We start from the raw sequence: 15,159 nt of genomic DNA on the forward strand, positions 1-15,159 counted from the left end.
GTCCCTACATTTGGGGGTCATTTCTATTTTGGTCCCTACATTTCTATTTTACCTTTTTTAGTCCCTAAAATGAAAAACGCGTTCCATTTTGGTCCTTATCGTCACTCACTTAACGGAAGAATCCTACGTGGCAAACGAAGAAGAGTACTGACACACTTTATGCTGACATGACTATTAAAATAATAACTAAAAAAATTATTTGGCAATTAATAAATGACAGATCAGCATTTTAAATATATAAAAAAAGCCACATCAGAAAAAATAAAATAAAATAATTAAAATAAACTTATTATTTTTTATAAAATAAAATAAAATATTACATTCTTTTCATTAGATTTTTGGAAGACATGTTCTTCACTAGAACATGATTGTTCATGTTCTTCTGTCAACTGAAACCTTGGCTGGTGAATCAGACCTATTAACTTCTTCCCCAAACTCTCCTTTCTGAGCTCAAAATATCTTGCTCAAACTCTCTCAATCTCTTAGCTGAAAACCCCAAATCTTTCTCTTTCTCTATCTCAGATCACTGTCTCTCTCAGAGCAGTGGGTCTCTGCCTCAGATCGGTGGGTTTCTACTCAGATCAGTGGGTGCTCTTAGATCGGTAGGTGGTTTTTGTCTATCTCAGATCACTGTCTCTATCTCAGATTAGTAGGTGGTTTTTGTCTATCTCAAATCACTATCTCTACCTCAGATTGGTAGGTGCTCTTGGATAGGTTTCTCTTTCTCTATCTCAGATCATTGTCTCTCTTAGATCGATCGGTCTCTGCCTCAGATCGGTGGGTTTCTACCTCAGATCGGTGGGTGCTCTTGGATCGGTAGGTGGTTTTTATCTCAAATCGGTGGGTCTTTCTCTATTTAATCTCTCTATCTCTCAGTTCAGTGCTAGAGATTTCGATGGAGATAGGTGGCAGCGCACTCCGATGGTGGGTTTGTGGGGGAAGATTTTTGTTGATCTGAGGGTTTTCACCTTGTTCAAATCTGGTTTTTTGATGGGGGCTTAAGATTTGGTTAAGGGAGTTCACTGAGTGAAAGAGTTTGAGGTGTGTTGGGTTAATGGTTTTGTGGGTATTTTGTTTGGGTGGGAGTTGTGTTTGTTGTTGTTGGTATGGTTGAGGGATTGAGCTAACTTTGTTCAATTTTGTGGGTATTTTGTTAATGATTGTATTGATTAAATTTTGGATTTAAATCTATTTTTTCTTTTGGATGATTTGGTTTGTGCATATATATGGATTGATTATGTTTTTCACAATATTCTTTTATGATTTTTCTATGTTTGATTTTCTGGGTTTGTATGATTTTTTTGGGTTTGTGCTCTTGTTTGTTCTTGATGGGTTTGTATGATTTTCTGGTTTTGTTTGTTTTTCTGGGTTTGTATGATTTTCCGGGTTTGCTTGATTTTCTAGGTTTGTATGGTTTTCTGGGTTTGAATGATTTTCTGGGTTTGTATGATTTAGATCTGAATTCATGTGTTTTTTATTTTTAGTTCTGTTTTTTTTTTTTTTTACTTTTTATTAAAATTGATAAATTAATTTTTAAAATTCTAAGTTGACGTGCCATTTTTAATTCTGTTTTTTCCTTTTTTTAATAGTAATTTAATGGACACGTCAACATTTACTGTGCCAACAGTGCACTTCGTTTGTCACGTAGGATTCTTCCGTTAAGTGAGTGACGGTAAGAACCAAAATGGAATGCGTTTTTCATTTTAGGGACTAAAAGTGGTAAAATAGAAATGTAGGGACCAAAATAGAAATGCCCCCAAAATGTAGGGACCAAAAGTGCATTTACGCCAAAAAATTAACAAACACAAACATTCTCTCGTTATATTTATTCCACCACCCAGTCATTTCTCAACAGTATTATACTCGTGTAGAAACGACCCTATACATAGCAAAAGTTACCAACTTTCACAAATGCTCCAAAGAATCAAAACCCAAAAACACAAAATTAACTTAATTAAGTACCAGTACCAAAACCAAAAACCCATCAATATATATATATATATATATATTAAAAAACACAAACATTCTCTCAAAACTGCACCACCCAATCATTTTTCAATAGTGTTACACTGACATACACAGAGAAAGACCTAAACATAGCCAAAGTTACAACTTTCACAAATGCATAAAACAATCAAAACCCAAAAACATAAAATTAAGCACCAAAAAAATAAATAAATAAAACCCATTAATAAAAAAAATAAAAAATAAAAAACCTATTCTAGAAGAGGTGGGTCCCATGAGCCACGAACCCAGTCCCTATGAAGTCGCAAATTCCACTGCTCAATCTCGAGCTCTTGTTCTTCCTCGTCAAAAAGCACCAAGTACGTGGAGTTTTCATAAATGTCTATAACCATGCCTTTAACCCAAGAGCACCCTCGAAAGGCGTCGACGGTGTCACCAACTTTGAGGCGGTGGTGGAAGTTGTTGGGCAGAATGGGCCTGACCCGGGTCTAATGGACGTACTCGGTGAGGAGTTGCAAGTCGTAAGGCCCACTGTGCAATGACATAAGGGTTTGGTATTGAATCAAGAGGTGGTGGTCTTTGGTGGAATGTGAGCGGAGCACGGCGGCGGGGTAGTAGGGTCCATTGGAAGCGACACTAGTGGTGGTGGCATAGGAATGGTGGTGTGGCTTTGTCATTTCAACTTGAGGTGTGTTTGGATACCGCTTATTTTGCTGAAAACTGAAAACACTATAGCAAAATAATTTTTAAATGTGTGAATAATGTCGTGAGACCCACTTTTAATGAAATTTTTGTTGAAAAAAGAGGTTTGTGGTCCCGTGAACAGTGCATGAGACCCACTGGAAGTGCATTGACTTTGCTGAAATGCGCTTCTCAAAAAAAAAAAAAAAAGCAGACGTAGGGATAGTGCTTTTTAGCACTATCCAAATGGATGGTATGTATTCCATGTAGGCATATGTACATTTCATTCTATTCTATTCTTTCAAGGTTTTCAAACAAAAAAAAATTAAAATTTTAAAATTTTCCCATTACAAATTTAATTTATATATTTGATAGTATAAGGCTATAAGCATATTATTTTAGTACATTTTCACAAGATATTATATATATATATATATATATATATGGTATGTATTCCATGTAAACATGTACATTCCTTCAAGGTTTTCAAACCAAAAAATTTTCAAATTTCAAATTTTAGCATAACAGATTTAATTTATATATTTGGTGGCATACGCATGTTATGCTCATAAAAAAAGTAATTACATTTTTTATAAATTTAATTTTTTCCACTTTTATTTATATTTTAAAAAAATATTATAAAAATATTTAGTCCAAGCCCAATTCTATTTGGTATCCAAGCAAAGCATTCCTTTTTTTTTTTTTTGAGACTACTATTGGTCTTGTAACAATGGTTAAGTTTATGATTACTCTAGTGTGTGTGTGTGTGTATATATATATATATATATCTTATATTAGATTTATTGTAAGTTTGTAATATATAATTCAGCATAGTGAAGATGTAACTATGAAGAACTTTTCTCTGTGAACATTAGTCGTTAGGCTAAACAACGTAATGCAAGCGTTTTCTTTTTTACTTTTGCTTCTCCCTTTATTTTAGACAAGTGAATGAAGAATATGATATTGTTCAACCAATGTCCTTTTGAAATTAGGATTTCAATCTTTAATTGTAGAATCAGTCAACACCTTTAGAAGGCTATTGATTTTATGAGGAAATTCTTCGCAATTTTATTCCTTGATTTTCTCAATCATTTTTTTTTTAACTTTTACAAATTGCAATAATGTCCATCAATACATTGCTTGAATGTGTTTGAATGTTCTTCACATGTTCATATGTTCTTTACATGTTCATACATATAGCCCTACTAGTTCTTAGGATGCTATGAAATTTAAGTCAAGCATGTGTTGTTACTTGATTCTTATCACTTGGCACACACAATCGCCATGATTTAAACTTTGATCCAAATAAATTAATTATTATGCTAGAATTAGGATTTTTCAATATGCACACAAAATCACATGTTAATTTTCAATTTCAAGCAAGATCACATGTCACATTTACTTTTAAGTTCTAACATGCAATTGATAAATGACATGTTGTTTGTATGGATGATGTGACATGATCATTGGCCACCATAACCTAGAAGACGGTTTCACTAGGTAAGGTGAGTGTCTAACCCCTTCTCACCTTGTAATTTAACCTCCAAAATTAAATCAAAGGCTTCTTAGTTCTGACATTAGTTCTTGTTCATGTACTTCTACATTATATAGAAGGTAACTATGACCAAAGCCACATAATTATTAGATTGTATCTAGGACCAAGGCATTGTAATGTTATTTATATTTGATGTAAAATTTAATTATTCAACGGAATACATTCTAATCATATGGATTTCTTATTTTCCTTTTAAATAAAATAAGTGACGATTTCATGTAAAATTCTCAGTCTATGGGAAAAAAATATAACCAATCGAATTGTCATTATGAGAAGCACCAAAACGATTCCACACATTTACACTAGTGTGGCCCAACTAAGGAACGTTGGTGGGTTGGGGGTGCAATCTCTCACATTTTCCTATTTAAACAATTAAAATAAGTAATGACTTCATTTAAAACTCTCAATCTAAAGAAAAAATAATCAACATTTTGAGGGAAATTTTTTTAAGTATGGATGATTCAAATTTTGTCATGTCATAATTTTTTTAAATTATATACAAAACTAATGACAGTCGGTGTTTATTTTAATGTTGGTAATGTGACAAAATTTGAACTATTCATTAAAATATAAATTGATAGAATTTTAAGAACTTTGTAATAAATGTATTTATGGATACAAAAATAGTGTTAGTCAATATTTGTTTAAATATTACTAACATAATAAAATATAAATTATTCTCTCTCAAAAAAAAAATTATTCATTTATGTACGAATTGTTAGGATTTTAAGAAATCTGCAGTAGAGATTACTTTTTTTTTTTTAAGAGTTTCAATTTATGGTATCTGCTACTAATAATAGTTTTTTTGAGAAATTACCTAAGTAGTCTAGTGTATATCAATACATAGAAATTATATCATTCAAATCTAGGTTAATATTATATGTTTGTTTTTTTTAATTGATACAATAAGATTTGAAATATTTGATGGATACTCTATTTGGATCCCTTTTTAATGACAAGAATTGAAAGTCACACAATAAAAATGTATTTGAGCACAGAAAATTCGGATAAACCAAGCTGGTCCACATATAACAGACTTCCTTAACATCTCTTGACATTTTTTTTCATGAGAAGATTAATTGAACACTTTTTTTTTTTACCCTCATCAATAATGTTGACAATTGAACCAAATCCTATCCACTTAGTGAAATTATCATTGCCATTTCGCCCTTCAAAAAATAATAAATAAATAAAGAGAGAAGGGGAGAGTGGAGGGAGTTTATGTGTTGAGCTAAAGAGCTAGCGGCACACAATTGCCATGGTGGACATTTTTAAGCTTTATTAAGGTACCTCAAAGTTTAATGGATGGGTTTTTAGTTTGCCTTGTATATCTGGTTAGTTTCAAATTTGTGTTACAATTCGAGGCATCAAAATCATTATGCCAAATTGCCAATGATTGGAACAAGGTGCAGAAAATATCATCTGTGTGCAGGGAGGGGCTCACCAGTCAAGAAAGAGTGAATGAGGGAAAGCGCTTCACTTGGCTTGTTGAGAGGTACCAAATGACCTGCCCCTCTCACTGTTACAAATGTTAGCCCCTCATACTCTACCATTCTCCCTCCAACCTACATTTTGTTTACCAAAATATCATCAAAATCCAATTTCATTTTTGTCTTATATAGATCAAGAATACACTTTTGGTTTGCAATTGAAACCATAGTATGCAGATATATGTCATGACTCATGCTTAAAGAAAACAAGCAGACATTTATTCTAACAGGCAAAAAAAAAAAAAAAAAAAGGAGAGGGGGGTGGGGTTGGAGGATTCACACCAATGGTTGTAAGGTTTATATATATATTATTGGAATTTTTGAAATTCTATAACTAGAAATATTTTAACTAACTATTTAAAAAATTTATTGATATATTTTATTATAAAAAATAAGAATTTATTATACCCATATGGCCACATCAACCCAATCATTCCTGAAAGTCATTTGTAATTAATAATGTACTAATTTTGTAACAATTTTTCTTTTATGTACAAAATCAAAGATTCCATTAGAATATCATCTTCTATTTTGTTGTGAAATTTATCTTTGATAATATTCATGATTGAAAATGTTTGTTCCATAATTGCAATAGAAATTAGAAGAATATGTACAAGTTCAACCACTCTATGAACAAATTGGTAGATTATTGATTTTTCAATTAATAATGGTGTTCAATTGTAAAGTCATCCTGCGAATTGCGAAAAAGAAATGCCCAAATAATCAGTTATGTGGTTTCTCAAAAAAAAAAAAAAAAAAAAAATCATTTATGTGGACCTAGATAACATGGTAGCACCCTAATCCCAAAATATCAAACTTTTATTTTAATTTGCTTTCCAAATAAACTAACAAGTAACAACCAATTACTTAATTATGATGCATAAGTCATTTGTGTTATTTCTTAAGAGAATATTTTTTCGCTTTTATTTAAAAAATTTATAAGTGATTTGTTTTTGTATTGTTAGTAAAAAAGATTTTTGTTTTTGTTTTTGAAGAGGGCTACCGACCACATACATGAGCTAGGTGACTTTTAGGGATTGATTTTTAATTGGAGGGATATGAATTTTTGGACCACAACTTTCAAATGATATTTATTAAGCTAAAATGCAAAACTGACCCTTTAAGTTTCACCAAAATTCATTTCAATCCTTTAACTTTACATTCGGTCAATTCAGTCCTATGAATTCCTAAGGTGTTCAATTAAGTCCTTTCATTTGATTTCATCAACTGCACTGTTAGTTTCATTTTTTTTTTAAAAATTGTTAATTTTTCCATTTAAAAAATCCATAAAAATTATATTTTGAAGAAACAGAAGTTTTAAAAATAGAACTTCAATCTCTCTCTCGGTTCTCTCTTTCCCCTCTCTCTTCTCTTTATATAATTTGAATCTCTCACACACTCTCTCTAGGCCGGACCCAAGGAGCTCCTTTCCAAGCTTTGTTCATGGCCGACTACCAAGCTCAGTGGCTCGTTACTTCTCAACGGTCACTATTCGACTATCATTGCTTGGTGGTAGTCATCTTTCTCTTAGCTCAGTTCGACTAGGCCAATCTCCTTCTCTCTGGATTTTCTTGTCAAACCCTCATCAGAGTTCCAACCCACCGCTGGGCTGTTGTGTTTGGTTGATTTCAGAGTCTTTTGGATTTGGCAATCAACCCGGTGAGCTCTCTCTCCAATCTGATCTGGGTCTCTAGATTCTTTCTCTCCAATCTAACCTAGGTTTCCTTGGATTCTTTCTCTCCCTTATTTGATTTGGGTTTAGTTTATAGTCAAATCTGTTCTTATGTCTGATTTTGTTTGTAAAAACCAGATGAACCCCAAAATTGAAAAACCCATAATTTTTTTTTCATTGTTGAATAAATAGCGAATTTATAAATTGTATGTGATATTGATAATTGACGTTGGATCCTTTTGTTCGAGTTTGTTGTGCTTTGTTTTGAATTTGTGTATTGAAATTTTGTATTTTGATGCCATTTTGGTTGTAAACAATGTAAAGAATTTTTTTGTCGTTCGTGTACTAAGTTTGTTGTGTTTCTGGGATTTCTTCATTTTGTTTTATAATTAAATTAGTTTTTTGCACTTTTTTTTTTTAATAATTAAAAAACTGAAAGAAAACAATGCACTTAAAGGTAGAGTTAGTGAAAAGCCCGAATTGAAAACTTTTGAAACTTAAAGGGTTAATTTAATATATAAAAATAAAAAAATAACAACCTGCATCATATAAAGGTGAAAAAAAGAAAAAAAAGAAAAAAAGAGGATAATGAACCTGATGGTTGTGGTACCAAGAACGCCAAGGAGATTTGAGAGAGAGTCCAAGAGCCTCAATGCAGTAGCGTGACCCAAGTACTGGTACCCTGCCATCTGCATCCCCACTGTTACCAAACCAAACCAAATGGAATCATTTCTTTTCTTTTTTTTTTAACTTTCTAAAAAAATAATTTGATAAACAAAAGCAAAACCAAACCAAACCAAAGACATATAAAAGGCTATCCATTGGTTCACGAGGATGTTGGGGTGTGGACCAAACCTCCCTGTCAAAGGTTAAAACCATGCTTCGTCTCTTTGCTTTGCATTATTTTTTTTCATGGTCCACCTCGAGCGTCCTTCACATTGTGTCCAATCGCTCCCAACTATACTACTATTAGGCTACATCTTAATGCAGACTCTCATGTACACTCTTTTTGTTTCACTTATAATTGCATAATGATGAAACACGATTTTACAATTTTAAATGAAATCTTGTTTTTACAATTCCGACTATCATTGGTAATTATCATCACTCTTATTTATTATTATTAGAGCATTCACAAAGGTCAATTGTATCCTATCCTATTTTACAATATCAAAAAGTTACTTTATCAATTATACCATAATATTTTATAACACACTCAATATCTCAATTTTATTTTCCTATCCTACTCATTAAAATAATATATATTATCCACTAAAATATATAACCAAAAAAAATAATCTCTAATTTTTTCTCTCTTCCTTCCTCCCCTGTGTCTCTCTCTCCACCGTGAACAAACCCAAACCCCAATCACCTCCTCCACCTAGCAACAATCACTTATCCATCCTCTACCCAGCAACAATCACCCACAACACGAACCCAAATCACTGCTACACCACTAGCCACCCCCAGCAAATCACAACAACAATTCCAAAACAAAAAATTGAAGAAAAACCCACCATCAATCCATGCCGATTGCCACCACCACCAAACCTAGAAACCATAGCAAGAACAACCACATGAAATCAGCCACCTTGCCACCACCATGCCATCGGCCAACAACCACCACCACAACCAAACTCGCCACCAACAACCACAAGAAACAACCACCAAGAGGAAAAGAGATACAAAAAATTGCCAAAAACCACCACCAACAACCACAATCACAAGAAACGGCCACCATAAAAACCACCAATTGAAAAAAAAAATCGAAGAAACCCACCACGCCCACTCACCAATCTCCACACACTAATCAGCAACCCCAAGCCACCAATCAGCAAACCCAAGCTGCCGATCATAAACCCACGTCGCTGATTAGAAACCTTGGCCATCGATTAGCACTAGTTGACAACATCGCAAGGCCCTTGTCCACGCCGCCAAATCCAAGCCGCAAGACCCATGCTGCCACTTGAACCATGTTGACCCATGCCCACGCCTGAAAAGATTCTACCATGGATACGGAGAGAGAAGATGGACGCGGAAAGAGAAGATTGAAGAGACAACTTGCTACAAGTTGCTATACGGAGAGAGAAGATGGACGCGGAGAGAGAAGACTTAGAGAAGGATGGCAAATATAATATAAATTGGATACAAGTTGCTACAGTGCCATCATAAAAGTAGGATGGCACTGTAGCAGAATTGTAAATTTTTTTACAATTATGAGTTTTTACAATTCCGGATGGTGGAGGTTATTTAGAGATAAATGCTAAATAGAGGCAACATATGGCATTTACGATTCCCATTATTATAACAATGTTAAGGATACATGTTTTTCTTACTAAAAAAAAGTAATAGAAAAAGTTTAAATAAAAGAATAAGAATTAAGAAGAAGATAAGTTTATTCTTTATTTTTAGATTCTGCAAAATATGTGCAAAATATGTACCTGTAAACCCATATCTTGAGGCCACTCTTGTTGAGTTTGGTGTAGATGGGTAGGATAGAAAAGACTGTGACATTGTATTCCCCAAGGATGGAATCACTGAAAAATATAGTAGTTACAACGTAGAGCTTATTGAGGGGGAAAAATTATATTAAGAGAGAGTTAGGATTGAGGGGGGAAAATTATATCAAGAGAGAGTTAGGTTCAAGTTATACTTGATGTGACACTAAGCAATATTACATCATTTAATAACTTATTATTGAAATCATAATTTGAAAATCTCACCATTGAATTACATGTTCTATATGTTCTTGACATGCATAGCAATTTTTATGTCAATCAAATGTTATCTAACATTTGATCTAATAACTCATCTTTTATATATTATTTTAAACTACAAAAACTGGAATTTAAACAATTGATTGATAATATGACTATTGATCTTTGATTATCTTGAAATTTTGCAAGTGTGTAAATAATATAAAGATAATGTATTCCAACAGTGGATTTGATGGGAATATATACGAAATTCTCAAATATGTAAGATGCAAAAATAGAGAAAAATATGTGCCAAAGAAAAATAATCACACACAAGACAATATTTACGTGGTTCGGCAATTTGCCTACATCCACGGAGGTGTAGGAATTTCACTATTTTCAGGGACAAAAACAGAGTGCGGCAGTACAGTTTTTCTCTCTCAAAAGCGACATAAAAAAACTCTAATATCCAAAACAACAATTTTTATATCTTACGCACAGGATTCACAATGGGATACAAAAATGGGCCAAAATATTTTTCCGGGGGCGTTGCCCCAAGACCCTTAAGGAGGTTTGTCCATGAGCGCTACGGCTTAGGCCTATCGGCCCAAGCCTCTGCTTCATAGACTAAGCCTCAAAAAAATTTCCATTAAAAAACTGTAACAACATTATTTCGGGTCGAGTCATAATTCGAATCAAACATAACTAGGCTCTACAAAACCCAACATGATTTGTCAAAATTCGCATCCAATTAAAAAATATTGAATTGTATATAAACCTTTATCTAAAAGCCTCAAAGTTTTAACTTGTTAAGACTAGGTAATAATTTTATTGCAAACCAAATTGAACAAAACTGCTTCAAAAGATAAAAACATATATGTGGTTCTTAGTTTATACTTACTTGCAGACCTTCCATTTTACATTGGAAGTTCTTCCTTTAATGCTTGCATGAAGGGATGATTGAACATCTTCCCTGTTGAAATACTCTTCTATGTACTCAGAAAAACACGGGTCATAGCCTCCAAAGATTCTCATCCTCCTCATCCTATAATTATTCACCTTCAACCGTAATTCTAAGTTAATATTCAGTGCATCCAATGTTCTTATTATTTTGTCTAATATTAAGGAAAATGCTATAATTATTATCAATTTTTTTATGAAAAACTTACAACTGAGATTAATAATTATGACTATTGTCAAATCAACAATGTAATAAATAATTTTCTAAATTAATTTTTATTTTATATTTTAAAAGTTGACATGTCAATTTATTATAAGAGATATATAATAAAATTCATAATACCAATTATCACCTTGGCGAGTGAATTAACACTGTCACTGCTATGAGCTAGTGAAGATGTGCTGTTGGTAACGCACTTGGGAGCATAAATATTGTAGATGTCAATCTCATTATATTTCTCAAAGAGTTGGTTCATGACAATGTTACATTCGATAGACCAGTTGGGGCTCTTAAAATCACACACTTGTTTAGCCTTGTCATAGTGCTGGTCTGTTATAACAGTGTGGCTCCATGCATATTCTAGTAATCCCTTATAATCATAGTAATCATCAGTTCCCGGATTTCCTACCTGCAATACATATATAACATGACAGTGTTATGTTAAAAATATACAACATTTTGGACATAGAATCATGTTGAAAGCTTTTGTGCAAGATATAAAGTTTTTCAATTTGGGGGGCTTACGTACTATAAAACCTTTGAGATTGATCTTTGGGTATTTACTTGTATCCTTGTTTCGGTCATATACAAGCTCTGCGAGTTGTGGCACGTAGTGGCCTATAAAATATAGAGTTTATAATTGAGTGACAGTAAAAATAATACTACAAATTTTATTTATATAAATTTTACAAATTAAAGCATCATCAATTACAAGTAATTTGGGCATTTCTTTTAAATTTATTGTCACATTAGTTTATAAGTTTTTTTATATAAAATTGCTAGTAATTTTGAGAGAGAAAGAGAGAGTGTTCAAAGTTCATGTAACTCACCTGCATAACTCTCCCCTGCTATGAAGAAATCATGGGTTTTAAACTGTGGAAATCTTTGCAGCCAATTCACCAAGAAATTGTAGGCATCCTCAGCTAAGTAAAGTGGACAAATTAGAGGTCACAACTAGTAAATATTTAATTTAATCCATTAGAAAAAATAGCATATAATTAATTGATTCAATAATGAGGTAGAAAATGGTGAACTATGTACCCACAAATCCATCATCCAATTTGGTGAAATCAGAAGATGTATTAGTGTAGGAGAACCCTACTCCAACTGGGGACTCCACAAAGAGCAAATTTGCTTCTGTAAGGGTAATAAAATATTAATTTTCAAGCTCATAATACGTACAAAAGCTCTTTTTTGGCTCTAAACATATTATCCAACAGTGAATATCGAATAATCAAGATAGGATCAAAGTATAATATGAAAGGACCTTTATTCCAAGCATATTTATTGAAGTGAAGTCCGACTCCATTTTTATTAACTCTAAGAGGTCCCAACTCCGCAGCTGCACCATACCCAACTGAGGAACATCCAGGTCCTTCAAAGTTGCAATTCCACAAAATAATTAAATAAACTGCACCTTTAAATGATTAAATAATGCGCAAAAGATTTGTTAAAAAAGAAAAAAAGCAAAACTTTATACTTTATAGTATATGATTGGTAAATAAATTGGAAATATTGAGGGAGAGAGAGAGAGAGCAATATAAGCTTTATAATTTATGATTGAGAAGAGAACAGCAAGCATAGTTATTAGTAGGACTAAAATGTTTGTACACCTCCATTAAGCCAGAGAAGGAGAGGCTTGTTGGACCATTGAGATTTAGCTTGAAAGAACCAGTAGAAAAGGGCCCTCCCATGGTATTGATTTACATTGATGTAACCTGAGAACTGGGAGATAGATGGGCTTGTTACCCTATCAGATTCCTGGGATTTGGGGTATTCTTCTTGTGATGCTTTAATGCACTGAAGAAAGAGAAACATGGACAAGAGAGAGAGAAAGAGACATTTATTTGAACTAGGATTGGCCATTTTTGTTCCGAGCTTTGCATTCACTCCACTTGTAAATACTAAATAGGTCCTTCAGTATGTGTATGTGTATGTGTGTGTTTGTTAGATAGAAAGAGAGAGAGAGAGCCAACGGTAATTACAAGATAAAGCGGAGATAACAAATGATGATGTCAGACCTAACTGATAAATTATTCAACGGATAATTTTATGTTATCAATTTTACCACAGAAACTTTATCAAGTAAGGTGATAATAATATTTTTCTAAAAAAAAGAAGAAGAAGAGTAAAGTGATAATAAAATGAATGGTGATATTTCAACAATATAATTATAAAAATATATATTTTTTCTTACTTTAAAAAAAATTAAAATACATTTGTTTTCTTTTTGTGATTTTAAATACACTTTTTTTTTTAGATAAATTGATAGTAGAGTAGGGGAAGTCTTATTTTTTATTTTTGTCTTTTATAGGGGAGAAGAGGTAAGATTCATATTGTAGATATTGGGACATTTGGTACCACAAATGATGCTTTCTCATTAGGACATCACTTGAACCCCGATTATTAATATATGAAAAATGTTAAAATTATTATAAATTTTGTTACAAAAGATTATAAATTAACGCAAAATGAATGTAATTGGTGGATTTCCAACAAAATAAATGAATGTTGGAATTGCCTTTATGTGATTGGTGTCAAAATATAACTATATATTAAATTTTATAATATCTTTAATGTTACTCCTTTTTTCTTCCTTTTTTTTTTTTTTCTTTTTTATGAGAAACTTGTAACTTTATTAAGAAGTGTGTTGGGCCTTTTTGAGATGGTAGGTTGGGCTTCCTCTTGCCACGCTAAGGCCCAAAGGTTCTGGATTGGAGAGTCGAGACCGATTTGATTGCATCTCACCTCAAACCGGCTTGTGCACAAACTAAGGCTGCTTTGTTGAGGACTTTGGTCACATGCCTATGACAGATGAAACTGTTACAAAAGAGTTACGGCAGACGAATATAACAGAACAACAATAAAGAAGATGCGCTTGCTGTTAGTTAAAATAAACTTAAAGATACTCAATTAAGATAAAGAAAAGAATGGCACAACAACAGGAAATGCAATGTAAAAAAGTGAAACAGCAAAGATAAAAGAGAAATAATACTAATGCTTAAACAATAAAATCAAAGAAGAAATGGTTAGTCTGCCGTACTCAGTTGCATTATGGAATTAAGACCAAGGAGGGAACCACTTCCTCAATGTGGATAACCTCCTAGGAACATCTTGCTATAAAAATTACCCACTTGGAGAGAATGGGCCTAAATGGCTTATGCCCCAAAGAAAAAATTCTTAATCCTTAACAGAGGGTAAGCTTTTAGAGGGAGAGAAGGGATTAGCCTATCGGTGCATGCCTGTCATCTTACTCTTGCCTACTCTCTCTCTCTCTCTTTGTTTTCTCAGTAGCTTTCTTTTTCTAAGTTTGCTACTCTGTTTTCTACCCTCTTCTTTCTTGTTACTTCTGTGTTCTTGTTGTTGTTGTGATATTGTTGTGATTGTGATGGTCGTGTTGATAATGTTTACTGTGCACAACGGAGGCTCCTTATATACTGCCTGTCGCGACTAGTTTTTATTGTTTTAGCCTTTAACTACTTTTGTCTGGGTGTGGGTATACTTCCAGACTACTCATTGGTTTGTCGGCTACTTGGCCACCACCACTTACCTGTACTGGCTAGCCGTGGCCACACCTTATTATCAGATAAAGAATTCTACTTTGTTTGCTAGCTCACCGTGGCGTTCCTATCCGCAACAAGGTGGGCATTCTCTCTCACTATCCCTCATGGCATGCACCTAGTGGTTCCAACTCATCTTTTCCTCTTTTGGGTAGTATGTCATCCCAACTAGACATTTGCCCCAGAAGAGTTTAAGCGGGAACCCCAGAATAGGCTTCCCCCTTCTCCCTACCGCCATACCATATCCTCTCTTATCTCTAACTCATGGTCCACCACTCCTGTGTTGGCTGGGTATAGGTTGGTGGTGCCTGAGCCTTGTGCGTGCTCTACTTCCGTATGTGTCCAAAGCTTATCTGCTGC

General features: G+C 33.3%; 1 protein-coding gene across 1 annotated transcript; it reads right to left on the reverse strand.

Annotated features, from left to right (window-relative positions):
* Positions 1-5,427: 5,427 nt before the first annotated feature.
* Positions 5,428-13,210, reverse strand: LOC142623245 (serine carboxypeptidase-like 33). Its single transcript, XM_075796639.1, has 10 exons — positions 12,853-13,210; positions 12,507-12,614; positions 12,281-12,376; positions 12,070-12,162; positions 11,769-11,857; positions 11,373-11,648; positions 10,961-11,118; positions 9,805-9,900; positions 7,958-8,063; positions 5,428-5,766 (listed from the first exon to the last, which is right to left on the reverse strand). The coding sequence occupies exons 1-10, from the start codon at positions 13,103-13,105 to the stop codon at positions 5,620-5,622; spliced, it is 1,422 nt and encodes a 473-aa protein (XP_075652754.1). The 5' UTR covers positions 13,106-13,210; the 3' UTR covers positions 5,428-5,619.
* Positions 13,211-15,159: the final 1,949 nt, after the last annotated feature.

This window comes from Castanea sativa, chromosome 2 (genome assembly GCF_040712315.1).
Source record: "Castanea sativa cultivar Marrone di Chiusa Pesio chromosome 2, ASM4071231v1".
Classification (NCBI taxonomy): domain Eukaryota; kingdom Viridiplantae; phylum Streptophyta; class Magnoliopsida; order Fagales; family Fagaceae; genus Castanea; species Castanea sativa.

Excerpts from the sequence above, each read along its gene's own strand:
- LOC142623245 (XM_075796639.1), bottom strand. The coding sequence starts at position 13,105 with ATGGCCAATCCTAGTTCAAATAAATGTCTCTTTCTCTCTCTCTTGTCC. Across the intron at positions 11,858-12,069 it reads AGCAGGGGAGAGTTATGCAG|GCCACTACGTGCCACAACTC; the intron begins GTGAGTTACATG and ends TATATTTTATAG. Across the intron at positions 9,901-10,960 it reads GTAAAATGGAAGGTCTGCAA|TGATTCCATCCTTGGGGAAT; the intron begins GTAAGTATAAAC and ends TATATTTTTCAG.